The following is a 26,671-nucleotide window of genomic DNA, read 5'->3' as shown; positions in this document are numbered from 1 at the left end:
ACAAAAACCTTATTTAACCTATCTACTATACGTAATTTATATTCTACTATATACACTCAAGTTAGCTTAATACCTAGCTGATCCTATTTATCTATTTACAATATTATTTTAACTACTACCAACTCATTACTTTGAAGTCGGTGCCGAGCTCAAGCAATACAATTTTGCTCTTTTTTAAATTACGCAATTATTTTATTTAATATTACAGTGGGTAGGCCAAGTAAAGGTGCAGCCTGTATGAGAAACATAGAAATAAAGAAAAAATAATTGAAAATAATGAGCGCTTCAGGCCCTGATGTCCGCTATCTAGCTTAGGTGATTTAACACATGTTCAACTAGAACAAGAAAAAGTTGTTGTCTGCACCGGAATCGAACACGCAACCTCTGTTTGGGAGCTAAACGCTTTAAACATTACACCATAGAAGCAGTTGTATATATTGTTTCCACGAGGTCTTATATGCTATAGATAGTGCTTAAAAAGCAAACTCAACATCAGATCCTGACTTGGTCCCAATGGGGCCACCTCGGAAGTGTATCCTTTCGAATAAAAACAGAATTTTGAAAATCGATCCACAATTGACGGCGAACATAAAAAAAATATACAGCCGTTCGGCTTCCTCCTTTTTCGAAGTCGGTTAAAAATTAATTACACACAATTTTTTGCAATAATTTTTGAATTAGAACGTTCATCAAAGACTCCGTCAAAATTATTTCATAGTGTGGTATTCATTTTCGACTTTTTATTGCTTATGTTCATATTCATAACTCCTTTCATAAATATTTACGACAATTTTATTTCAGTATTATGCAATTTTCATATACATACAGCTTGGGGTTCACGAATAATAACACCTGGAAAAGGAAACGAATTACTCAAAGCCATTAACCTTACAAATTGTAATTATCATTCAGGGCGCGAACCCACTTACTGGCCCACAGACAGTAATAAAGTACCAGGCCTGCTGGATTTCTACATTACAAAAGGCATTCAATTAAATCAAATTAGTACAGAAAGCTTGTGCCATCTAACATCTGATCACACTCCAGTATTGTTAACACTGGGCGCGACAATCCTAAGAAAAGCAAAAAAGCCTAATCTTACCAACAAATATACTGACTGGGGCAAATTCAGATTAATACTGCAGGAACAAATCAGTTTAAAAGTAAGACTTAAAACTCTAGATGATCTTGAGCAACAAACCAAACATATAACTGAACAAATTCGGTCAGCTGCAAAAGATGCTACCCCAATAGCAAGAGAGAAATCAGAATATGAAGTACTTTACCCCCTCGAAATTAGAGAAATGATAAAAAAAAGGCGAAAAGCTAGAAGAGTATGGCACAGGACCAGAAATGCTGCTGATAAAACTACGTTTAATAGAATTAGTAATCAGACGAATCAAAAGATCAAAGAATATAAACAGAAACAGCTTTCAAAAGTATTTAAGTGAATTAAGCCCACAAGCAGACAAAGATTATTCGCTATGGAAAGCAACTCGAATATTTAAAAGACCAATTATTCGAGTACCGCTAATTAAAAATGATCGAAATGAATGGGTTCGACGCGACAATGAAAAAGCTGAATTGTTCGCACAATACTTAGGTAACATTTTTCGGCCTAATGATATAGAATCTACCATGGATACATCTCCTATTTATCAAACCGATGTAGATCTAAATTTAATTTCTCCACTGAAAGTTGCCACTGAAATTGATAACCTCAATCCTAAAAAGGCACCTGGTATAGATGACATTTCACCTGGATTATTGAAAGAACTGCCACGAAAAGCAATCATGTTGACATATATATTTAATGCCTGTTTAAGGCTGAAGCATGTCCCGGAATGCTTTAAAGTTGCACAAATAATTATGCTCAAAAAACTTGACAAACCTGCAGAACAAGTCGAATCTTACAGGCCTATTTCGCTACTACCTGCAATATCAAAGCTATTTGAGAAGCTGATATATAAACGTGTTAAACATTTGGTAACAATACCAGATTTCCAGTTTGGTTTTCGAAATCACCATTCAACTATCGATCAAATGCACAGAGTAACTGCGGCTATTGAAAGAGCGTTTGAAGAAAAGAAATACTGCCCTGCAATATTCCTGGATGTCTCACAAGCTTTTGATCGGGTTTGGCATTTGGGATTAATCTGTAAGATGAGCAAATTGTTACCGCGTAACTATTGTCAATTGCTGGAGTCATATTTATTCGGAAGAAAATTTAGAGTATCGCACGAAATGGCGTTCTCGACATTTAAAAATATCTCGGCTGGAGTTCCACAAGGTAGCGTCTTAGGACCTCTCCTGTATCTGCTCTACACTGCTGACATTCCAACAACAAAAGAAACACTTCTTGGAACCTTTGCTGATGACACAGTTATTATGGCAAAATATATATCTCTGCCTAGGGCAATAGAAAAAGTGCAAGTGGCAGTCAACAAAATCTATAAATGGACAAAAGATTAGAAAATTCAACTTAATAGCTCCAAATCTGTCCACGTTAATTTTGCATTAAGGAGAAATAATAAAAACTTAATTATATCACTCAATGGATGCCCGATTCCTCAAGCAGAATCAGCAAAATACCTTGGAATCCATCTTGACGGTAGATTAAATTGGAAGCATCACGTTAGACAAAAAGCAAAACACGTTAGAACCAAAATAAAACAACTATACTGGTTAGTCGGAAGATACTCTCAACTTGATCTAAAATCAAAGAGGTTGATCTATAATACAATTATAAAGCCAATTTGGACCTATGGGGTGCAAATATGGGATTGCACTAAAAATGCAAATCAGTTAATCATACAGCGCTGTCAAAACAAGATTCTTCGATTGATTACCAATGCCTATCGCTATGTAACCAATGAAGAACTGCACGATGACCTGGAAATCAAATGGATTTGCGAAGTTGTGCAGGATTTCGCCTTGAAACACGAAAGAAGATTACTAAATCATTCTAACGTGGAAGCATTACAACTGCTGGATAGCGCACAGGATGTCAGGAGATTGAAACGAACAAAACCATACGAACTTGTGTGAACATTTAGTGTGTATTATTAGTGTAAACTATAGCTATAAGTTAATAATTAATAAATAATTATAATTTTATAATTGAGGAATACATACTGATGTATTTTCTCGTACTCGTCCTGCTTGTTAATTAACCCAAGCACATAGGAAAAGTAGTAATAAATTAATTGTAATAATAATAATTAAGATTGTACTAAGCGTATCTAATAAAGATGTTATAAAAAAAAATTCATATGGAGCAATTTTCTATCACTAATCTCATCCTAATAAAAACATTTTGTATCTATTTTAAACACGGGTATTTTGTACACACGATGGTGATTATGGTGAACGTTCCTCTCGTTCAATTTTTCTTTATTCGCATTATTTACATCTCGATTTTTATCAACATTTTTCGCCGTAGCGAGAACCCATCTATTTATAAAGTGGAACGCTGTTACGGAAATTCTTTGCGCGATGCTTCACTTGTTGTAGGTAATAGGATGTCTCAGAATCCACGCGAAAACACAGTATAGTACACGTATTTTCTGTTCGAAAGGAAACCGAAAAACGTAATAAGCAATTTCCGGAAATAAATTTCGATTATATTCGTTTTGGGATTATTCAAAACGTTTTAAATTCCCTTTTATCGTTTTAACTGTAACAGTTGAATCCAATAAAGTTAATATATGTTTAGATTTACGACTGTATTTTTTTAACTGTTCACATTTTATAATTGACAGTTGACGATTCATTTTAAACTGTGATGACAATTTACAGCTAAACACTGATGTTGTTGTTGACTATTAACTGACATTGACACTTTAAAGTAAAAATGTGGGCCGTCGAGAAGAATAAAATTATTAATACTTCATTTTAACCATATCGATATTTCTTTGCAACATCCTATATTTTTAATATAATATATTTCTTTAGAAAAATATCGATATATTGATACATCGATATTTTACAGCATCCCTTCTTTAAAATCGACAGATGACATTTAAGAATTTTGACTTTTTATGACAGGAATTTTATAGGACACACATTTGACAGCTGACAGCTTACAACTGACAATAGTTAACAATTTATGATTGATAATTAACAGTTTATACTACAGTAGAATTAACTATAATCTATTCAAAAATGTACTGACACACGTGACCTGTCAAAACGTCGCGATGTTGCCGCAGCAACTCTGAGTTTTAGTACATTTTGGCTCTGACATATAACGAAATTCTAATCTAAATAAAATAATGAAACAAAAATATTATAATATATTTTAACATTACAGTACACCTAATGCACATATTATCCAAGAACTTCAATTGATATTTAAAACTTTAGAGCTACTAATTCACAATTACAGCTGGCAATGGGGCAGTTATTAATAAATATTCTAAAACTGTCGGTTTACAACGCATAGTTGACCGTTTTTAGTTCACGTTTTGAAGTCATCTCATCTTTGCTAATTTGCGATTAACGGTTAACATTTTCAAATAATACTTTTAGAACTGCTTGACCTTCGAATTTACAGTTTAATTTTAGAAATCTAAGAATTTATAGCGTAATGTTAGATTTATGTAGCTAAAAATTTAGAGCCTGGTGTCTACAATTTATAGTTAATATTGGACAACTTAGAGCTGACAATGAGAACAAAAGTTGACAATGTACATTTAACAGTTGACAGTTAACATTTTGACATTTGAGTTTAATTTTAACAATTTATATATGTCAGCCATTTATAACGATTCATAAAGACAGTTGGCAGTTGCCAATTAATATTTTAGTGGCAATTTATTCGATTATTGTTGACATTTTATATTTGGTAGTTGACATTTTACAACTGATATATTTGTTGGTTTAACTTTCCAATTCAACTTTTGCAATTTACAATTGTATGAGCTCACATCTCACAGCTCACATCTTCGACCCGTGTGTCAAGATTGGTTCTAGTTTTCGAGTTCCCGGATGGTGGCAGCACTGCGCCCTTGTAACGGCTGTCAGCTGACTACAATCATAAGTTCATATCGTGAAAGGCTCTCAAACTAAAACCAATTTTGAAAAACGGGCTACTGATTTGTATTCAGCCACCTAATTTTCCTTATAAACAGCTTTTGGTTGCTTAAGCCTAAAACCGTGCATACTCGTGTAATTGGTTATATATATTTTACAGTTTTCTAGTTATTAAAAAATTTTAGTCTACAATGTACAGCTAATATTGGATAGTTTAAAGTATACAACTGAGAGTTGATAGTAAATTATATTTAGATTAGAATTTTATTGTATATCAAATCCCAACTGAACTAAAACTCAAGAGTTGATGCGACAACATTGCGACGTTTTGTCGTCATAAATTTAGATGCCGTATGTACAAAAGAACTTTAGATAGACTATATATTGTATGTTTTTGATTGTATGACGATATTACAAAACTTTAATTTATAATTAATTATGTATACAGACCATTTATACTTGATTTTTTCGTGTTTCAGGGTGGAAAGATCATCAGACCAGGTGATTAAACCGGTAAATCTCGAGGCGCTAACCAAATGGGTGGGCAACATACCCGAAGACGTAGTGCGCGACATGGCGGACATCGCCCCTATGCTGTCCGTGCTGGGCTACGACCCCTACGCCAACCCGCCGAACTACGGCAAGCCGGACGAACAGGTGGCCCGGCAAACGAAAGACATCCAGAAGAACAAAAACGCGTGGGACCGCAAAGCGAAAGAGATGTTCAGTTTGAGCTGGGACAATGGTGGGGATACGGCGATGGACAAAGATCCCAGTGACAATCCGAATTTAACGTGATGAACGTATTTGTTCATTAGGTGTATAAATTTTCTATTGTATTTGGACCATTTACTTAAATATCATTTTATTTATAAAGGATATATTAAGATATGTTGTGTTAAATAAAAAGTCAATATAATATTCTGTATACTGTGTTTTGTATTTCTCCCTTTACTACTTATACTAAACAACTTACAATATGAAATATTATTTTGTAGTATACTACATCAGTTATTTTAAAATTGTTTTTCTAGAACCTCTTCGTGAAAGTTGAATTGCCAATGTTTAGATAAAACCTCAAAAAAAAAATTATATCTCCAAAAATAATTAAATTTTGAAAAACGGTTTCCTCCTAAGGGCATATTCTTAAAACGTTAAGGTTTGAAAATATAAATAAAATCTAATTTTACAAATTTATAGACTAGAATACCCCCTAAACCCATACAAAATAACTAGTGTTCGGAACTATCGACTGAAAACAGTCGGTAATCAAAAAATCTGTGACCGAAAATAATAATTACTATTTTCAGTCAAATGCACGGTTCGACGCACGGTGTTTTTTCCATTCGTGATGTCAGACGTAGATGTACGTTCTTTCTTGTATAAATTGTAAGAGAGGAAAGGACGGAGATAATTTCTTGGAGCTGTTAATATAAAATGAGCTTATATTTTCCAACGATAGCATAAGCGAGACTGAGATGTATATAACAGGTCAATTGAAAAGTCCTCGACCTGACACTTAGAAGGCGATACTAGAATTAAATCCATATTTTTTTTAGTTAGCACTAACCCTCAAAAGATCCGTGTATAAATTTGACAGCTATCGGAGCATTAGTTTGTGAATTGTAGCATTTTGAGTGAAGCAACTTTTGTTATTGTGAAAAAAATAGATAAAAAGGAATTTGCCCCAGAAAAATTAACCATCAAGGATTGGTATGCTAAGTTTAGACGTGGTGAAATGAGCACCGAAGATAGTGAACGTAGTGGATGCCCAAAAGACGTTGTTACCGACGAAAACATTTGAAAAATCCACAAAATGATTTTGAATGACCGAATTGAAATTTAATGAAATAGTGGACACTAAAGAGATCAAATGAACGTGTACATCATATCATTCACGAATATTTGGGTATGGGAAAGCTCTGTGCAGAGTGGGTACCGCGCGAACTCACTTTTGACCAAAAACAACGATGAGTTGATGATCGGAGCAGTGTTTGAAGATGATCAAGCGCAATAAACCCGTCGATATGTGACAATGGATGAAACATGGCTCCATCATTTCACTCCAAAATCTAATCGAGAGTCGTCCAAGTGGAGTACACACGATGAACCCGCTTCAAAGCGTGGGAAAACGCAACAGTCGGCTGTCAAGGTTATGGCGTCTGTATTTTGGAATGCGCGTTGGAATAATTTTCATTGATTTCCTTGAAAACGGTAGTACCATCAACAGCGACTATTACATAACGTTATTGGACCGTTTGAAGGACGAAATTCCCGAAAAAAATGTGTGAAAAAGAATGTGCTCCTTCTCCAAGACAATGCACCGTGTCACAAGTCAGTGAAAACCATGGCAAAAATCCATGAATTGGGCTTCAAATTGCTTCCTCATCTACCATATTCTCCAGATCTGGCCCCCATCGACAATTTCCTGTTCTCAGATCTTAAAAGAATGCTCGCTAGAAAGAAATTTTCGTCGAATGAAGAGGCGATCATCGAAACTGAGGCCTATTTTGAAGCAAAGGACAAATCGTACTGCAAACATGGTATTGAAAAGTGGATCGCTATAATCAGTGTATCGCCCTTGAAGGGAATTATATTGTATAAACAAAACTCATCAAATATATTTTGAAGAAACTTTTAATATTTTATATTTATGGTTTAAAAACGTGCATTATTGTTCACGCGTCTAGCTGAATTTTAAAATGCACCCCAAACAATTCATATCATTAATAAAATCCTTCAGCATTCCCCAAACATTAATTCATTCATCACACGATATCCCGGGATTTTATTTATATTATTTAGAGGCTCGATTCCGCCAACCGATTTCAGCGGTATAATCTATCATTTCACTCAGAAACAATGGAAAATATTATATCTCATCATGAGCGCTTATAAAACCGCGGAAATATAAGCGCCAGCGCCGAAACGAAATAAAAGGCATATCTGGATAATTTAATGGCTGAAACTGTATCCTTTAAGAAAATTCTCTCGTGGGAAAGAGGCCCGCTATGCAACACACAGACATAAAATGAATATGCAGGAGAGTAATGGTGGATATTAGAGATTCCCTCTGGATAGGTACGGATTTAGGATCCCGTGTGTATTGCACGACCGTTATAAAGGCCCGTTTTTTCTTCTATACAAACAAATAATAAACTCTTATATTGAAAAAAAGCATAAAGCCTCAAATAGCACTCACAGTATCTAATAAAATCAAAATTAATTAAAGACAAATAATGAATAGAAACAACACTAAAAAAAATTAAAAAATCATGTCAGCCAGGACACGTCATCAAAACTGTCGAATGTATTGCCAAATTTATGAACACGTAAAATACTGGAGGCATTTTTCTTTATCACTTTACTAACTAGTATTACTCAAGTTTAAAAGAGACAAAATGAAGTTTGATGCCTCTGAACATGTAACCAAATCGGTCTATAAAATTCAATCAATTCAAACTATTCAGTTTGTATTGGTACTGGCGACAACGTTGTCATATGGCAATATAAATATAATAAAACAACTGTAACCTACAAACTATTGTGGCTGTTTAATTAATTGTAGTTTAAGTCCTTCAATAAATATGCATTAGTACTGTAATATAATACTACTTATAGTGTACTATAATATTTAAATAAATTATATTTTAAAAAGTTATTTTTGTTTCATTATTTTATTAACATTAGTAATCTTAACAAAGTCGAATTGTGGTTAAAAACGTGGCATATGAGACAAAATCTACCAATATAACATCCACCCTTTGTAGAACAACATGTCCCTCAGTAAAATTGAATAATCATGAACTTCCGCAAGCAGACAACGTTAAATATCTAGGAATGCACTTTGATCAACGTTTGACATAGAAAAAACAAATAGTGACAAAACGCAAACAGCTTCGGCTTGAACTAAACCAAATGTATTGGCTGATAATCTAAAATGATAATGTAAATCTAAATTATCATCAGATAATAAGGTTTTGCTGTATAAGTCAATACTTGGCCCATTTGGAACTATGGTATTGAACTGTGGGGTACTACCAGCAAATTTAATATAGATATCCTCCAGAGGTTCTAGAATAAAGTGTTGAGAATCATCGTCGATGCCCCATATTACGTGTCCAACAAACTGATTCAACGCAATATCCCCTTAGAACCCATAAAGAGTGTGATTCAAAGGGCACAATGCACTCACCAAACAGTTAAATGTACCCAATGAACAGTAAACTAAACGAACTAATTAATAGATACTAGAGGGAGATTTAATAATCTCTAGAATAAGTTAGAATAGTCCTTAAAATAAGTTAGGATAAACTTTAAAATAAGTTACAATAGTATCTAGAATAAGATTTAGATTATAAGTGGTACAGCAGATTGATGTGATCTTCTACATGTTAGGATGGTTATATTATATAACGGAAATCATACAATAATACTTATTTCCCACGGCAGATTGTTGAAGTTCTAAGAGATTAATAAAAAAAATACATTAGTAATTTATTGTCAGAGTCAAAATAAACCAACACATGAATTTTGTGCGGCAACATTGCATTATATATTTTGATGACCTACATTAGCTGTTTTATTGGAAAGACTATATGAATTATTTAATCTAGAAATTAAATAAAAATTTGTATAATTAACTCTTAAAGCAAATATTGCTTAAAAGTGGTTTCTTTATATAGCTTAAGCAATTAAGATAAGTAATTCGTTCATTATATAAAAAAGGGGTAAAACAAGATTTTTTTAACCCATAAATTAACTTAGATATTTGTGTTTGCAAAAATCTACGAAAATAAGTAGCTAAAACAAGACTCAATATATTGAAAAGTAGATGAAAAGAAATTATTAGCTTATTATAAAGAAATTATTTCACATCGACAACTCAAAATAAACAAAAACTGATTATAGGTAAATTTTACAATATTTAGGAATAATCGGGTTTACCATTTGCTTAGAAATGTAAAAATAATGATAGTAATTATTTACATACTATTAAATTTTAAATTTACATATATTAAATTATTACCAAAATAATCTTACAATTTATTTATGTTAACAAACTAAATATATATATTAAGGAAAATATTTTTCCATGGTACAAATAAAAGTAAAAACAATATCAATTTGCTTTCTAGGCGCAAGTTGAAGCATTTCTGCAATGAGATGGTCCCGGCTTACATCGTTTATCATCCGAAAGGACGGATAAATGCAAACCGTTTGTCATATCGCGTACACCTCATTCTAAAACTACTCAACTTTCCAACTATACACATTCATCAGAAAATATAAATGTTCGTCCACGGCACAATTTGATTCCTCCTACCATGTAAAATGGTTATTATAAATTCCGCAAACGTAGATTTTGGAAACCTTTTAATCGTTTCAATAAATTGGAAACTACATCGAAAAAATATTTAAATAAATAGACTATATTTTGTGTAAAAATGTATAAGAAACAAATGCGTTTAAAAAAAATTGACAATGTGTTGATTAATGAGCTTTTTCCAGATTATTTGAAATTTTAAAACAAAATTTCAAACGTCACAATCGCTACATGTGAAGAATATATTTAGTCTTTTAAATAATTCCACAGTATAATGCACTTTTCACGCCGGCAGTTGAAAATAAACAAAAACTAAGTACAGCGAGATCATGTAATATTTAGGAATAATCTGGTAGGTTCTCATTACAGCTTAAAATATAAATTACTCAAACAAGGGTAAAATTACTTCGGACAGCATTTATAAAATAACATGTATACTGACAAAAACACAAAACTAACTTTCCGTGTTTTTCTAGTTGCCTGTACTATTATCCAAACAAACTTTAACCTAGAAATATAAGAAAACAATATCAAGAATATAGGTAATTCTATTCCAATTTTTAAAAATGGATATAAAATATAGGGATTTCCAAAAAATATGTAGAATATGTATTTCAAACGAAGATATTACATTAATTCAAAATTCTGAATCACAAAATATGGATATCATAAGAGTTTTAACAGATTTTATTGCTTTAGAGGTATTAATTTTTCCGAATGAAATATTTAACTTATTAACGGGGTTTTTGTAGGATTTATTAGATATAAGATTGCCTCAAAATATCTGCTCGTCTTGTAGAAAATTTTTAAGTGATTATCAGGAGTTCAAAAGTAAATGCATACAAAATGAAATTTTTTTAAAAACCTGTTTAAAAGATCATGATTATTCAAAACAAATAAAACCACCTGAACTATTTCCATTATCGGATGATAATTTAGATGATACAGATGATAGCACGCCTTTACTTTTAAGACAAGAAGCAATTTTGAATAAAAAAAAAGGAGAGGTTAAAGAAGACAGAGATTTTACTTGTAAATATTGCAAAAAAACATTTTCATTCCGATACAAATTATTGATGCATATGAGAGTTCATACAAAAGAAAAACCATATAAGTGTGATATATGTAATTTAAGTTTTAGCTTAAAAGGAAATTTAAGAAGACATAAAATGATACACACAGGGGAAAAGCCTCATATTTGTGATACATGTGGTAAAGGTATTAATAATAATGATAATGCCAAGTATCAAAGTTATAATTTAATAATAAGTGAAGCATGAAGGTTTTTTTTGTTTCTATTTTTTCATAAAACAAAGCTGTGGTAGAATAAATAATATGTAATAATGAATTTGTATTTCAAAACGTAACAAAATTATTTTTATTGAAATTTTATTTACTGTAAATAATAATATTTTTAGGTTTCATTCAATCTACGTCACTGCAAATTCACCTTAAAAAACATAAAAACAAATCCAAACAAAATTTTGCTTGCAAGATTTGTTCAAGAATATTTGTCAGATATATATCATATAGACAGCATTTAAAGAAACTCCATGCCAAAGAAAATGAAGAAAATAATGACGAAACACCTATAACAATAAAACCTGAAACGAAAGCAAACAATTTACAATATAATTGTGAAATATGTAATAGGACATTCTCGAAATTATCTTTCCTAAAAAGACATAAATCAAGGCATGGTGAAAAGAAATTTTTATGTAATGATTGTGGTAAAGGTTTCGTAAGAAAAGCAGATCTTCAGTCTCACTTTAAAGTAAAATATTTTGTGTTCCCAAACATAAATTACTAACCAAAAACACATTGTAGATTCATACTGGAGAAAAACCTCATGTTTGCCCCATTTGCAAGAAGTCATTTGCTCATACTGGTTCATTAGTTACACATAGTTTAGTTCACTCTGGTTACAAACCGTACAACTGTTCTATCTGTCTAAAATCTTTTACCCAAATATCCCACTTAAAAGTTCACCAAAGAACACATAGTGGAGAAAGGTAAATAATATTACAATGTGATATATTATTTTCACTCTTTTATGTAATTTTAGACCATATGCCTGTTCATTTTGTGAAAAAACATTCGCGTTGAAATCCAACTTAACAGTGCACATTCGAATACATACTGGTGAAACTCCATATTTATGTAGCATGTGTGAAAAAGGATTTTATGACTCCAGTAGTATGAAGAAACACAAACAGAGCCACTTCAATACAGTGGAGAGCATCAAAAAAGAATCCATAGCGAATATATAAATTTAAAAACAACAAATGTACAAATATAATGCCCAGTTAGGATAAAAATGATTGCTTATTTTAAAACAAATGCTGAATCTAAAATATTAGCAAATAATATAACTGTCAAACCACAATTACTGAAAATGAAAGGACCTAGTAAATTATGAAATGAAAAAACTATGAAGAACAAGTGATTGTTTATTGAAAAGTGTACTTAACCATATCAGTTCATTTTGTGAAACTCAGGTGAATAAAATCTGATTGAATTGTATGTCATGAAAAAATATAACTATGGCGACATAACTGATTAACTAAAAGTTTGGTTTTGTTAAACTAGCATCATCGTTATCTTCGGTTTACAGTTGATTATGGGAAGTTTAACAGAATTAAAACATGATTGCAAATAAAAATACTGTTAGCCTTAATAGTTCTAACTGAAAATTATATACTCACCATATGAATATTTACATATCAGAAAGTTCGGTTTGTATCTCGTGACAAAAAACATTAAATATGAACGCTGGAGGCCTTCAAATTATTAATAAAATTACTAATTATGACGCTCATTTTGGATGTTCTTTGTCGTCACCGAATATGGAAATATATCTTGGTGAAAAACAGGGGACAGTGAAGCGAATTAGATAATCGTTATTTTAAAAGTATTTGTTTATCTCATTCATTAAGTTGTCAGTAATAATATAAGAGACAAAACCTAAATAAAATAACCAGAACAAAACATTAAATCTTAATCAAAATTCTTCTTTCAAGAAATATCTATATTTTTTGTGGAAGAAATGATTTGTTTGAGAATATTTATAAAAAAAACTTGTATCAGTCTTTCTATTTTCAATAACTGTAGTTTAACCTCGTATTTAAATAATAATGTACAAACCTTTTTGTTATTTATATATTCCCTATATATAATAATAAATTTCAAAATGTAGCATTATAAAAATAGTCATCATCATTAAAAATAGTTGTGTGGTAATATCGCTTCTGACCATATAAAAATAGTTTTAGATTGCTAAGTAACTTTATAAATATAATTAAAATATTCACCTTTATATGAAAAAATGTACTTATTGTTTTTACTAATTTTAGAAGACATTTAGTACGTCAATAAATTAAGTTACAATAGTTTAATAAGTGTTTTTATTGTAATATCATTTTAGAAACAAAAACTTGTTCTACCGATGATTTGGCAAACGATAGAGACAATTATCCTTGTCAAAAAATTTAGGCTATTAAGATATAAAAAAATGGACCTTATCCAACATTTTTGTGGTCATCTTGATAATTAAATGACGAATATATTTATGCTTAATAAAAGTAGAACTACAAAAATCTTTTTTCTTGTTTTATATTAAAACAACAACAAAAAAACAATTCATCCTACATTATGAAATTGGAATTTCAACCTTAACTACGTAGTTTAATATTAGTCATCTACGAATGGCTATATTTATAACATGGATAATACAAAAAAAAAACTAACAATATGGAACTGTTTTTAATTGACCAATTTGCAATTACAACAAATTAATATTTTTAGTATAATATCTTCACTGTATTTCTCGGGTGTCTAAATTTTAATGTATAATAAATAAATACTTAACAAAAAATTATATTTAATTAACATTCTAGGATTTACATTTTTCAACAGCACTTCTTACAAAATGTTTTTTACATTTTACACAAATACAATCTTTACAGATCTCCAACAAACACGGTCTACAATAATAATGAGTACACGGTAATTTATAAATATTTTCAACAATTTTTGAGCACGAGCAACACACTTTATCGACTGTTTGTTCTTCAGTAAAGCTTATAAAATTAGGATTATTTTTTGCCTTTGTTATCAACAGGTCCAATTGATCAGATGAAGCTGAATAAGGGTCATCTTCTGTAGGTTTAATTCTCTTCGAGTTAGTAGCTGATAAATTTGACCTCAAACTTCTTTTTAAACCAAAAGTTTCTGGTCTATGACTATTTTGGAGTAGAAACATATCTATTCTACTTTTCAATGGTACATTAAGTATCGGTTTCAATTTATCGGTGAAATTAATTCCAGTAAAAGGATCACAGGGCTTTCTACCAAAGGATAGTTCAACCTGGTTGTGTTTTTCTAATGTCGTTTGATCCACAGTTTTCCCACTTGGCAGAGTATATGGTATTGTCATAATTTCGTAAGTCAAGTCATCCTTGAAATCCTCAGGAATCACATATTCATTTGAATTAGTAACACTCGCATTTCCCTCCTTTTGAGATTTATTTAAATTCATTAATTTTCTAACGGTTTCTACCGTCTTTGGTGTACATAGTTTTGAGGTTTGACCCCACACTTGGACCGATCCAAGACACGGTACTGACTTTTCAGTTTTAAAAATAACGATTTTGATCGATGTGGCGTTCAGAAAGGATCTGAAAGCATTACTTTTAAAAAAACCTAAATGATAATTAGGCGTATACAAAGGTGGCGGGGTATCTGTCGTATATCTTCTACTATTACAAAACACAACACCATCTTTATCATACATGGCCTTGGCAATAGATACATAAGCTGTATTATTAGATTTTGAAAAAATTTCAATACCAGAACAACGTAAATTGCCAACACTGGTATTAACAACAATAAAATACATATTTACGTTACATATAAATTGAAATTCTAATTCTATAGGTGGCTTTACAGATGGATAAGCTATAAAACCACGTATTTTTTTATCAAATTGATTACTTATAAGATTGCTAACCTCATAATTATCAGTACAATTCGTGCTACAATCAACTTTTGGAAGTAATTTGGGATCCAAAAAGTTAAACATTATAAAATGTAACGGTATATTTGAAAATCACCAATCACGAGATAATAAATAAAAGGCCTTACTAGTCAAATGAGTGTCTATATACATTATAAATACATAAAATTAAAATTAACTGTCCTAATTTTTTTTAAATTAAACACTTTACATTTATATATGTATCATTATTTCTTATACAATACATCATTACTTAAAAAATATAGAATACAAAGAAGCCACATTAGACAGTCATTAGATAATGAAAGCAAAAAACGCGCCAGTTATTGTATGAACATTGTAGGAGGTAGGCGGTTTTCTCGGTAAGAATTTTTCTGAATATATATATATATGATGTAATCATGTTATAAAACAGCCCAAACCAATTTATTATTGAAATATTGTGAAAATCTTGATTTACACAAAAAACGGGTTATTTTCGTGGATTGTTTTTTCATTACGAGACCTTGAAAAATTCAAATCTAAATGTAAATATGTCACTATCACATCATAACCTATAATGTCAGTTTTCCGAAATACACCTTTCGTTAAATGTAATTTCTCGAGTTTACACATAAAACAAACGCGAAGACGTACAAATATTCACAATTCATAGAACCAAAACAAACTTCTGTGAAAAATTACAAAAACTCGATAATCGAGCAGATATCTATAACAGTCTCTAACCATCAGTAATTTTCTAACTGTATGAATTTCTGTTGGTATTTCTGTTAAGTTGCCGTGATTGGCCGATGTTGTTATTTAATTCCCCCACTAATAAGTTTTATTTTAGCGTGGCTTTTTAAAATGTAACTGATTTTTTAGATATTTACGGTGACATAAAGCGTAAGTGTGAAAACGGAAATTAGAGAAAATATACCAATGTCTTCTGCGGGCTACGTGGTTTTCGTGAGAAAGGACGGAAAAACTACTTCCCCGTTCGACTTAATAGCGGGAGAAGAATATACTCTTGGATCTTCTAGAGATTGTGATATCAGATTCAAGTTCGCTCATCCACTTTTGCAAGATGTACATGCCCTTCTACATGTAGATGATCATGGATTTGTAAGTTATTACATAATTATGCAAATATTTATTGATAACCTCTTTACTATAGGCCACACTAACAAATAAATATACTGAACAAACAATAAAAGTTAATGATAAGCCTCTTCTCAAAGCAAGAGTTTTGAAAGATCAGGACAAATTTGATATTCTGGGGAAAGTGTTTCATTATTTTAATGCAGGCCTTAAAGATGTGGTTAGTATTTATATTTTTTATATTTCATAAAATATAGAAATATTACTACTGAGATATTTTTCATATTTCTATTAAATTCACCTTTTAGACCGTAGCTGAAAAAAAATTATCTCAACAATCAATAAAGCATTCCATTAAGCAAAGAAAATCCATACACCCTATTTTGACATCTCAAAAAACATCACCCCAAAGGTATATTTCCCGCTTTTTTTTATTTATATAAATATGTGATACTGTATATTTTTTAAATTATTATATATATTTTTAGAAAGCACAGAAAAATTCCAAGTTTTGTAACACCAACTAGAGGAAAAATTTCACCAAAATGTAAAACAGAGTAAGTAACATGTTTTTTTATTACCATTCTCAAAATTTAATGGTATATTTTGTAGGTCTAAAGTTTCAAAAACAGTTGTACCCCCTAGAAATGCCAAAAAGCGACGTTTATCTTTGGGCACATTTAAAACCAATATAAGGACGAGCCCTCCAATTTTGACAGAAAAGTTAAACCCATCAAATTCATTGGCAATAACTGAAACAGATGAGTTGGTTCATTCATCTAACAGTGATTTACTAAATCGAACTCCAAGAACTAAAAGAACATCTAAAGCAAATGTGGCAGTTTCTCCTCTTCCAGTACCAACACTGCGGCGTGAATTTAGTTCAATTACTCGACCAAAAGTATTGGAAAAATCTGAACAATCATTAAACAGTATGAATAGTAACATTGATGCAAGTCAATGTTCATTTGCAATAGAAGCTCCAACTGAGGGTTCACCATTTGAAATCAAAGATTGCCTTACATTAACTGGCAATAGCAGTGGCCGAAAAAGAATTTCACTATCAGCATCAACTAAAAGTTATAGAACCAACTCCATAGTACCTGCAAGAAGAAGACGAACAATTAACATTGTTGAAGAGAAAGATGTTTCTCCACAACTTAAAGGCAGAGTGTTGAAACTTCAACCCAGACGTAGTATTAGAAGTAGAAATTTAAAATTGAATGCGTTTAATATTGGAAAAGATTCACCTAGTCTTTCTATTAATAAATTACCAAGCAAATCAGTTAAGGGTAATCTTGAGAGTCGCAGATCGCAGAGAATATCCAATATCCAAGAACCAAGAGCATCAGAATCATTGAATGATGATGATATTAACCTAGAATCTATAAATGAACAAAAAGATGTTAAAATGAATGAGTCATTAAATAAAAGCATCAAAAACTCTTCATTTACGGACCGTGAAAAGCCCCAAAATAACCATAGTTCTGTGTGTAATTTAGAACGAGATTCTCAAAGTGCTATACTTTCTAAGGATATTTCACTAAACAACGATTATGCTGATCATGTTAAAGTCAATCAAACTGAACAATCAACAAATTTATTAGAAGATCCACATTCTACTGATCACAACCTCAGAAAATCAAGTAGAAGATCTTTAAGCACTTCTAATTTGAAGAATGAATCTAATAACCATGATAACAATGATGTTTCAAATTCAATTGACAATGAAAATGACGTTAAAAGTCCATCTACAGCCAAGAAAATAAAAGAAGTGTCTTTAATTAGTAACTCACCTATTTTAGCTAGAAAATCATTGAGGTTTAACACTAGTGAGATTGAACAATTAAATACTCCAAAAATTAATAGAGAAGGGAATAATTCACCTAATAAAATTGAAAAACTTAAAGAATCACTGGTTGAATCATCATTTGAGAAACAAGTCACTTATGAAATGTCAACTAGAAAATCACTTAGACGGAGTACCAGTTTAAATAACTCACAAGAAATTTTATCCAGCTCCACTAGGAAATCTGTTAGGCAAAGTCATAGTGTGAAGGATACTTCTTCAAATAGCATATTTACCCTTGAGACAAGAAAATCTGTAAGTGATCAACTAACAGAAATCGTGACTAACACATCGTTTCATGAAAAGAGCGTAATGGAAACTTCATATATGTCTACTGAAAACTACCTGAGGCACAGTAGGATACTAGCCAATGAAGATTCCAAAAAAGAGGCAGAAAAATTATTAGATGTTTCGAACGCTAGTCCAATACCTCGGAGGGAATCTTTGGTTCTACCAGCATTTGAGGAACATACATCATTAAGATCAAACAGTAATTCCATAAAGTGTAATAAGACAGATGAATCACAATCTCCTGTACAATATAATTCCAGCTCTTCTGAGTATCTGAGCAGTTTGGTTCAGTCTGGTGAATCAGCTGAATCAGTTGAAGATATGTTCAACGATAAAGGCGAATTACCAAATTCTGGTGGCAGTCAGCGAGAAAATGACCTTTCTGATTATTTTACGTCAATTAGGAAGTCTTTAAGAGAAAATATTATTGAGCCACATATTGAAAAAAAATCACCAAAAACTGCACTTGACTCAGTTAATGTATCAACTAGATCTACAAAAAAATCCATGAATGATATTTCAAGTGATGGAGATAATTGTACGGTCGTCAACCAAAATCTAACATCCGAAGAATCACCGAGAAGATATACCAGAGAATCCATGAAAGATGTATCAAATAGTGGACAAGATTCTCCGATCGCCAATATAAGTTTAAAGAAGTCACCAAAAAGTGAAACCATTAATATATCTACTAGATCGACTAGAAAATCAATGAAAGATGACTTAAGTTATGGAGATAATTCCCAGGTAGATAACACGAGCCCAATTTCCAAAGGATCACCAAGAAGATCTACCAGAAAATCCATGAAAAATGTTTCAAATGATGGACAAGATTCTCCAATCGCCAATATAAGTTTAACTTTAAAACACTCACCAAAAAGTGAATCCATTAATATATCTACTAGATCTACTAGAAAATCAATGAGAGATGATTCAAATTATAGAGATAGTTCCCAGGTAGCCAACATGGGCCCAACTTCCAAAGAATCTCCAAGACGATCTACCAGAAAATCCACGAAAGATGTTTCAAATGATGGACAGGATTCTCCAATCGCCAATATAAGTTCAACTTTAAAAACATCACCAAAAGGTGAATCATTTAATAAATTTACTAGATCTACTAGAAAATCAATGAAAGATGATTCAAGTTATGGAGATAATTCCCAGGTAGTCAACACGAGCCCAAGTTCCAAAGGATCACCAAGAAGATCTACCAAAAAATCCATGAAAAATGTTTCAAATGATGGACAAGATTCTCCAATCGCCAATATAAGTTTAACTTTAAAACACTCACCAAAAAGTGAATCCATTAATACATCTAATAGATCTACTAGAAAATCAATGAGAGATGATTCAAATTATAGAGATAGTTCCCAGGTAGTCAACATGAGCCCAATTTCCAAAGAATCAACAAAACCATCTACCAGAAAATCAATGACAGATTTTTCAAATGATAGAGATGATTCCATGGTCATCATCGTAAGTCCAACTTCCAAGGACTTGCAGAGACAGAGAAAATCCATAAAAGATGTTTCGATGTATGAAGAAGATTCCCTGCTTACAAATAAAAATTCATATATCGATGAATCGCAAAAAGGTGAAGTCGAATCGACAAATATGTCAACTAGATCTACTCGAAAATCCATAAAAGATCTTTCAAATGATGGGGAAGATTTTGTTGTCGCCAAAAGAAGTCCAGCTATTAAAGAATCACCGATAAGTACAATTGATTTGATTAATACATCAACTAGATCTGCCAGAAAATCCATGAAAGATGTGTCAAATTATGGAGATGATTCCATGCTTGTCAACGTAACTTCAACTTTCAAGGAATCGCCACAAAGTACAGTTGAATCGGTGAATGTATCAACCAGGTCTACCAGAAAATCCACAAAGGATATTTCAAAGTATGATTTTTTAAATCAATCAGAGACAAAGAGGAATTCGAAGCTGATCAATGAAACATTAGAAACAAGTCCACTAAAGACACTCAAAAGAGACAGCACCATAATAGATAGTCAAGAAGAGACGTTAAATATGCATAAATCCCTATCCAAAACAAAGGATCGATCGTACGTAGGCGTCAGTATTTTCGATGAAAGCACGGAAGTTCTGCCCTCGCCAGTACAACGTATTTCATCGAGACGCTCGCTTAGATCTTTTAGTAACACCGGGTTAAGGAGTAGTAATAATGACGAGAATGCACTTGTTACTAATCACGATGATAATTCAGTGATATCGATATCATCACAGTCATTTTCTAGTTTCAAGAAAAATGAAATTAATAATGACACCGAAAGGGAAATTGATGTCGTTTCACTTTCGTTTACGCCTAATGTGAAAAACAATACACGCTTAAGTCGGACCTCAATTAAAAAAGAACGTGCTACTTCTGTTTCAATGTAAGTTTATCAGTTATTAATAATTTGTTTTACTTGATATAGTTTTTCAGGACACCTATAGCTAAAGCTTCTCTCTTTGATGATGTTTTGTGCACTTCTACCCCTTTCTGTAAACCAAGTACAAGTAAAGAAAATCAACCGATGTTGGATTCAAACAAATCGGAATTAGAATTGAGTTCCAACAATGCTAACGTTATTAGTATTTCTAGTGAATCGACGTTAAATAACACCTCCGGTGCTACTGAAAACAGACGAACATCTCGTCGTAAAAAATCAATTTCTCATGAAGATAGCTGTATATCTTGCCGGCATAGTATGGGATCAGTTTCTGCAAATGTAAAAGAAAAATCGTCAAACTCGGTGAAGTCAAGTAAAACTCCAGTGCAGCAAAGGTATTTCGTATACAATTTTTCGTACAACACTTCGTAATTGAAAATATTTTTTTTGTAGGGCTTCACGATCGTTGAATTTTTCCAAAACTCCCAGACGTTCCTTTGCATTGGAAGATGAAACTCCTAAATCCGCTTTAAAATCGAAACGTTTATCTTCGAAGACAAACACTTCTGTTTATCAGCCGTTAACAGAAGATATAACGCCAGTAACTCCAGAAAAATTAATGATTTCTGAGTTGAACGAAGAGGCATTTAAAACCCCAATAAATACTCCTGGATTATTTGAGAGTATCAAGGAAAATGTAATTCGATCAAGAAAACGTCGAAGAGAGACGAACGAAAGTTTTATCAAGGATGCAAAGAGGGCAAAGACAAACACACCTACAAAATCAGAATCTACGCGTAAAGGAAAGACACAGAAATCGCCTAAAAACGATCTCACTAAAGTACCAAATTTAAAACCATTGATGTCCCCGAAAGTACAAAAAACACCCAAAAATGATTTAACAGACGTAACTGGTGTAAAAAGGATCTTTGAAAAGAATAGCCCTTTAAATGATCTGAGAGATATACCAAGTGTGAAAGATCTCGAGTCACATACTCCTAAAAATGATTTAACTGACGTTTTTGGGGTTAAGAGAATTTTCCAGAAGAACAGCCCAGGTAACGATTTGCGCAATATACCAAATTTGAGGAACTTGGTCGAATCTAAGAAAAATACACCCAAAAATGATCTCAGAAATATACCTAATCTCCAGAAATTTGTATCGCCAAGAAGTCAAAGGTCGCCTAGAAATAATCTGGCTAATGTCAGTGGTGTGGCAAATATTTTTAACGTTTCAGGCGTAGAAGTTCTATATCAAGGTAACAGCGATATAGAAAATTCAGGGGACGTGTTCAGTAAATTGACGGGACAAAAGCCCCTGCGATCGTATAAAGGGAAAAGCTTAAGTCCATTCAAAGGCGCTCTACAAAGTTTAAATTTGCGAAAGACGATGGGTGATCAACCAGTCAGCTCACCAAGGGTACAAGAATGGGTAAATGAACAAACTAATATGATTTATAAGGAGAGGGAAGCGAATAAGAGCTTGATTTCAAAAATATCGGACAAACCACAGCTAATAAAAAGGGGCAGGAGCGTTTCACCAATCAAAACTATCTCCGATGTTAACAATAGAAGAAAGAGCTATGGGGGTGTGGAAAAGTCCCTTCAGAACAGTTCCAGAAGGAAGTCTGAACCACCACACTTAATTCCTTTGAAACATTCAAGGGCTAGAACTAAGGCGAAATCCGTGACTCCAGATAAATCAAGCCAGGTTGAAGACATCGGTAGTGCTAAGCAGAAAAAATTGAGTCCAAAGGGAAGATCAAGTCAAGGCAGTAATGAAGTATCACCTAAAAAAACCAAACTAGATTACGAGAAAACACCCAATAATATCGAAGAATCTCACGGCAGTGGCATTGTCAAGGGTAATTTATCAAAATCCATCACTCCTAAAGTAAATCCACCTAAATCGGTTAGGTTTAAATCGGACGAAGATGTTTCAGCTCCCATCGAAACACCCCCCAAGAAGACGAGTAAAACTCGGAAACAAAAACGAGTGTATGAAAGTCCTGTGTTGGATGAGAAACTGATCGATCCAAGCGGTAAATCTGATGAGAAAAGCCCACCCACGAAGAAAACACGCAAAACTATCAAGAAAAATACGAAATCAGATAATTTACTATTAGTAGAAGATGTGAATACTCCAATGAAGAAGGAACGCAAAACATCTAAAAAAGAAGCAAAACCAGTAAACGAGGAACTTACTCAGTTATCTGGAGAAAATCAATCAACCAAAGCAGTTACAGAAGATACGTTGTTTGTCGATATTGAGCAGCTTGTTGTTTCAGTTACGACAGAGAGTACAGAACCTCCAGTAAAACGAAATACTAGAACTCGTAGAAATGCTTTAAACGATGACGTTAAACAGAGCCCTGCCGTGTCCGAAGAAGGTAAACTATCAGTACAAAATATGAAGCACAGTACTCCCATTATACAAACACCGATAAAGAAGGGACGCAAAATAACTAAAAAAGCAACAGAATTAGAAGTCACAGAACCCATTCAGATATCCGAAGATGATCAAATAACTGAGAATGCTTCAATTGTGAAAGTGAATGAAAAGCCAGTGTTAAAACGAAATATCAGAACACGCAAAAATAAATTGAATGATGAAGCTCAACAGAGTCCTGCGATGAAGATAACGGAAATTGAGATGTCTCCCATAAGGAAAAGAGATAAAAGAAAGAATGCAATTACAACAGACGATAGTTCAAACGCTAAAAAGTCAAATAGAACAAAGACAGTTTCTTCTTCATCAGATGCCGAAAACGACGAAACAGAAATACCAACAAGAATTGGAAGATCCACGAGGCAACATCCAGACACAGTGACCAATGAAGACAAGCAGACTCAAGGCAGCAAATCTGGGCTGCCGAATAAGAGAGGTGGTAGATCAGGCAAAAAAACTCAGGATGCTGATATTACAGAAGAATCACAGTCTGATAAGACAAACGAAATTCATGAATACGTGCCTACCACACGACGTGGCAGAGTAGGTAGAAAAACTAAGAATGTTGATAGTATCACTCAGTCCGCCGAAGAATCTAAAGAAACTGAAATTAATGACAGCAGTTCTGAAGCTGAAGAACCTACTATATCGTCCAAGAAGGCGAATAAACTAACCAAAAAGAGTGAAACTAAAAAAATCGAGTCCTTAGAAGTTGTGCAGACAACTAGAACTAGATCTGGAAGAAAAAATAACCTTGATGTCCAAAATAATGAAAATGAAAATAAAGGTAGGCGAAATTTGAGAAATCACATTGATGAAGCTGATTCAAAGCAAGATACAGCAGATGTCATTAACGCAAAATCTCCGGCAAAACGGGGAGGCAAAAGAGGTAAGAAGACCGATGATGCACCTGAGGAAGCACCTAGTGTAGAAATTGACGAACATACAAATAAAGAGGAAGCCAAAACAAAACGTGGCCGCAAAGCAGAAGATGATGAAAATGAATCCAGTTCTATAAAAGATAAACGTAAAAAATCATCTACACGAGGTAAACGTACTGTAAAACAAATTGATAACAGTGAAGAGCAAGAAGCAGAAGAAGATGAACCAACAGGCACCAAAAGGAGTACAAGAAATAGGCGTGTAAAAGGCGATGGAGATGAACCTGCGGAAAAGGCCTCTAAAACTCGCAGTCGCAGCACTAAACGTACCGAGAAAAATGACGAATCTGAGATCAAAGAGCCAGTAACTCGTAGAGGAAGGAAAAGAAATGACGATCAAAGCGTTGAAAAAACTGTATCAGAAATTAACACCGAAAGCACAAGCACAAGATCGCTTAGAAAGCGAAAGTAAGTCGTTATTAACCTATTTAGATTGTAGAATTGCTATGTAATTTAAAAACTTCAAAGAAGATGTTTTATTTTTATAGTGTTTTAAATTTTGATATATTTATATTGTATATACGAAATCTGGTTAACTCTAAGTTTGTTTTTATTTAGTGTCTACTAATAAAGATGTGAAGTAGAAGAATGTTTTGTTTTTTGTTTAATCAACCTATCATGTAACTTAAATTGTATTTACCATTTATGTAGCATTGATTTATTTAACTTTTATTAAGAAATATGTTTTCTTATTTAATTAAAGCCCAGCAGGGTTATATTATTCAAAAGTAATATCATTCTTACTTTATTAACATAGTATTACATACATGCCCATGTGAATTATAAAGATGAATCTTTGCTGATGATACTTTAAAGAAAAATACTTTCTTGTTTTTTAAATTATAGTTTTAAACATAATATTTCTGAGAAATATTTAAATTTAATGTGTTGCAAAAATAAAATACGTCTATTGATTTATTTGCGCAAGTGTATTTCTATATAATACTTTTGGAAGTTTTAGGTTGACTTGGGATTTTTTATATATATTGTATATACGAAATCTGGTTAACTCTAAGTTTGTTTTTATTTAGTGTCTACTAATAAAGATGTGAAGTAGAAGAATGTTTTGTTTTTTGTTTAATCAACCTATCATGTAACTTAAATTGTATTTACCATTTATGTAGCATTGATTTATTTAACCTTTATTAAGAAATATGTTTTCTTATTTAATTAAAGCCCAGCAGGGTTATATTATTCAAAAGTAATATCATTCTTACTTTATTAACATAGTATTACAGTTAAAACGAATGAATGAATGACTAATAGTTAACATGCCCATGTGAATTATAAAGATGAATCTTTGCTGATGATCCTTTATAGAAAAATACTTTCTTGTTTTTTAAATTATAGTTTTAAACATAATATTTCTGAGAAATATTTAAATTTAATGTGTTGCTTGATTTATTTGCGCAAGTGTATTTCTATATAATACTTTTGGAAGTTTTAGGTTGACTTGGGATTTTTTATAATTACATATTTCTAAATTTAACTTTCTTATAAGTTTAGATTTGAAAAGAAAAGTGTTAAAAAAGATTAACCATGTTCAAGCCCCATTGAATGTAAGTTTTTAAAAGAACTTGTCGAATTAAATAGAACTCAATCCGATTATATTATTTTTTTCCACATCACTGTCTTCATTCATTAATTTTCAAATATTACGAATGCTATTATATTAACCGGGTTTGAGAAAGTAAAAGTGAGTTAATATCATACGATATGCTGTATTCAATTAATTTGTTTTGTTTTGGAATTAATTTTGCTTCTTGAAATAAAATTTATCTACCTAATGTCATATTAGACAGAGAAACCAGGCGGAGTTTAACTAGAAGGTAATCATTACGTTTTATTCCGTATATACCTATATTATCTAAACGGATTAACACAAGATCATTTTTTTAGTAAAAAGTTAATTATAATTAGACAATTCTACTTTTATGATCGTTTAATTAAGATTTTATAGTTATCATTAAATACAACTATAACGATAGATGTACGTAAATTAAAAATCGAATTTAAAGGTGAACGTAAAACTAATGAACCACTCACACAAAATAGTGTTAAAAAATAGGACGTTGTAACCATTGATAACAACCTGCTATGTGATTTCAATATCATAAATAATTTGATAATTATTTATATACATTTTTTTCTTTAGAATATATTTATTTTTATATTGTATGTTATGCGTTTTAAATATTATGCATATTGAAACAATTGTATAAACGTATAGATATAACAATATTGCGTGTATTCTGTTTTATTATTACAGCTGTTCCGCCTCTAGTACG

The 26,671-nt window shown here is 32.0% G+C and overlaps 3 protein-coding genes across 7 annotated transcripts in view; 2 read left to right on the top strand and 1 right to left on the bottom strand.

The window, feature by feature from the left end:
• Tpst (Tyrosylprotein sulfotransferase) overlaps nt 1–5,960 on the top strand; it is a 610,347-nt gene extending 604,387 nt beyond the window's left edge. For all 5 annotated transcript variants that reach the window (XM_076394127.1, XM_076394125.1, XM_076394129.1 and 2 more), the window contains one exon: nt 5,514–5,960. In XM_076394127.1, coding sequence (XP_076250242.1) covers nt 5,514–5,832 — 319 coding nt within the window. In that variant the 3' untranslated portion in view covers nt 5,833–5,960. The remainder of the gene's footprint in view (nt 1–5,513) is intronic.
• A 4,912-nt stretch (nt 5,961–10,872) lies between these two features.
• Nucleotides 10,873–24,966, top strand: LOC143190810 (uncharacterized). The gene is made up of 12 exons (XM_076395377.1): nt 10,873–11,061; nt 11,113–11,578; nt 11,779–12,134; nt 12,188–12,372; nt 12,426–12,629; nt 16,259–16,478; nt 16,531–16,674; nt 16,763–16,866; nt 16,943–17,011; nt 17,067–20,996; nt 21,047–21,388; nt 21,447–24,966. The coding sequence occupies exons 1-12, from the start codon at nt 10,927–10,929 to the stop codon at nt 24,793–24,795; spliced, it is 9,504 nt and encodes a 3,167-aa protein (XP_076251492.1). The 5' UTR covers nt 10,873–10,926; the 3' UTR covers nt 24,796–24,966.
• On the bottom strand, nt 14,104–16,113 carry Ubox5 (U-box domain containing 5). The gene has a single exon (XM_076394132.1). It carries the CDS (start codon nt 15,438–15,440, stop codon nt 14,253–14,255), a length of 1,188 nt encoding a protein of 395 aa, XP_076250247.1. The 5' UTR covers nt 15,441–16,113; the 3' UTR covers nt 14,104–14,252.
• Nucleotides 24,967–26,671: the final 1,705 nt, after the last annotated feature.

Source organism: Rhynchophorus ferrugineus, unplaced genomic scaffold (genome assembly GCF_030347505.1).
Source record: "Rhynchophorus ferrugineus isolate W39M unplaced genomic scaffold, kcgeb_rfMv2 rfM2, whole genome shotgun sequence".
In the NCBI taxonomy this organism is placed as follows: Eukaryota; Metazoa; Arthropoda; class Insecta; order Coleoptera; family Curculionidae; genus Rhynchophorus; species Rhynchophorus ferrugineus.
This window is presented reverse-complemented; position numbering and strand designations above follow the sequence as displayed.

What these genes read in the sequence shown, in the direction of transcription:
- LOC143190810 (XM_076395377.1), top strand. Translation starts at nt 10,927, where the DNA reads ATGGATATAAAATATAGGGATTTCCAAAAAATATGTAGAATATGTATT. An exon ending in ATCTTCAGTCTCACTTTAAA is followed by an intron (nt 12,135 to 12,187) that starts GTAAAATATTTT and finishes AACACATTGTAG; the next exon opens with ATTCATACTGGAGAAAAACC. An exon ending in TCACCAAAATGTAAAACAGA is followed by an intron (nt 17,012 to 17,066) that starts GTAAGTAACATG and finishes TATATTTTGTAG; the next exon opens with GTCTAAAGTTTCAAAAACAG.
- Ubox5 (XM_076394132.1), bottom strand. Translation starts at nt 15,440, where the DNA reads ATGTTTAACTTTTTGGATCCCAAATTACTTCCAAAAGTTGATTGTAGC.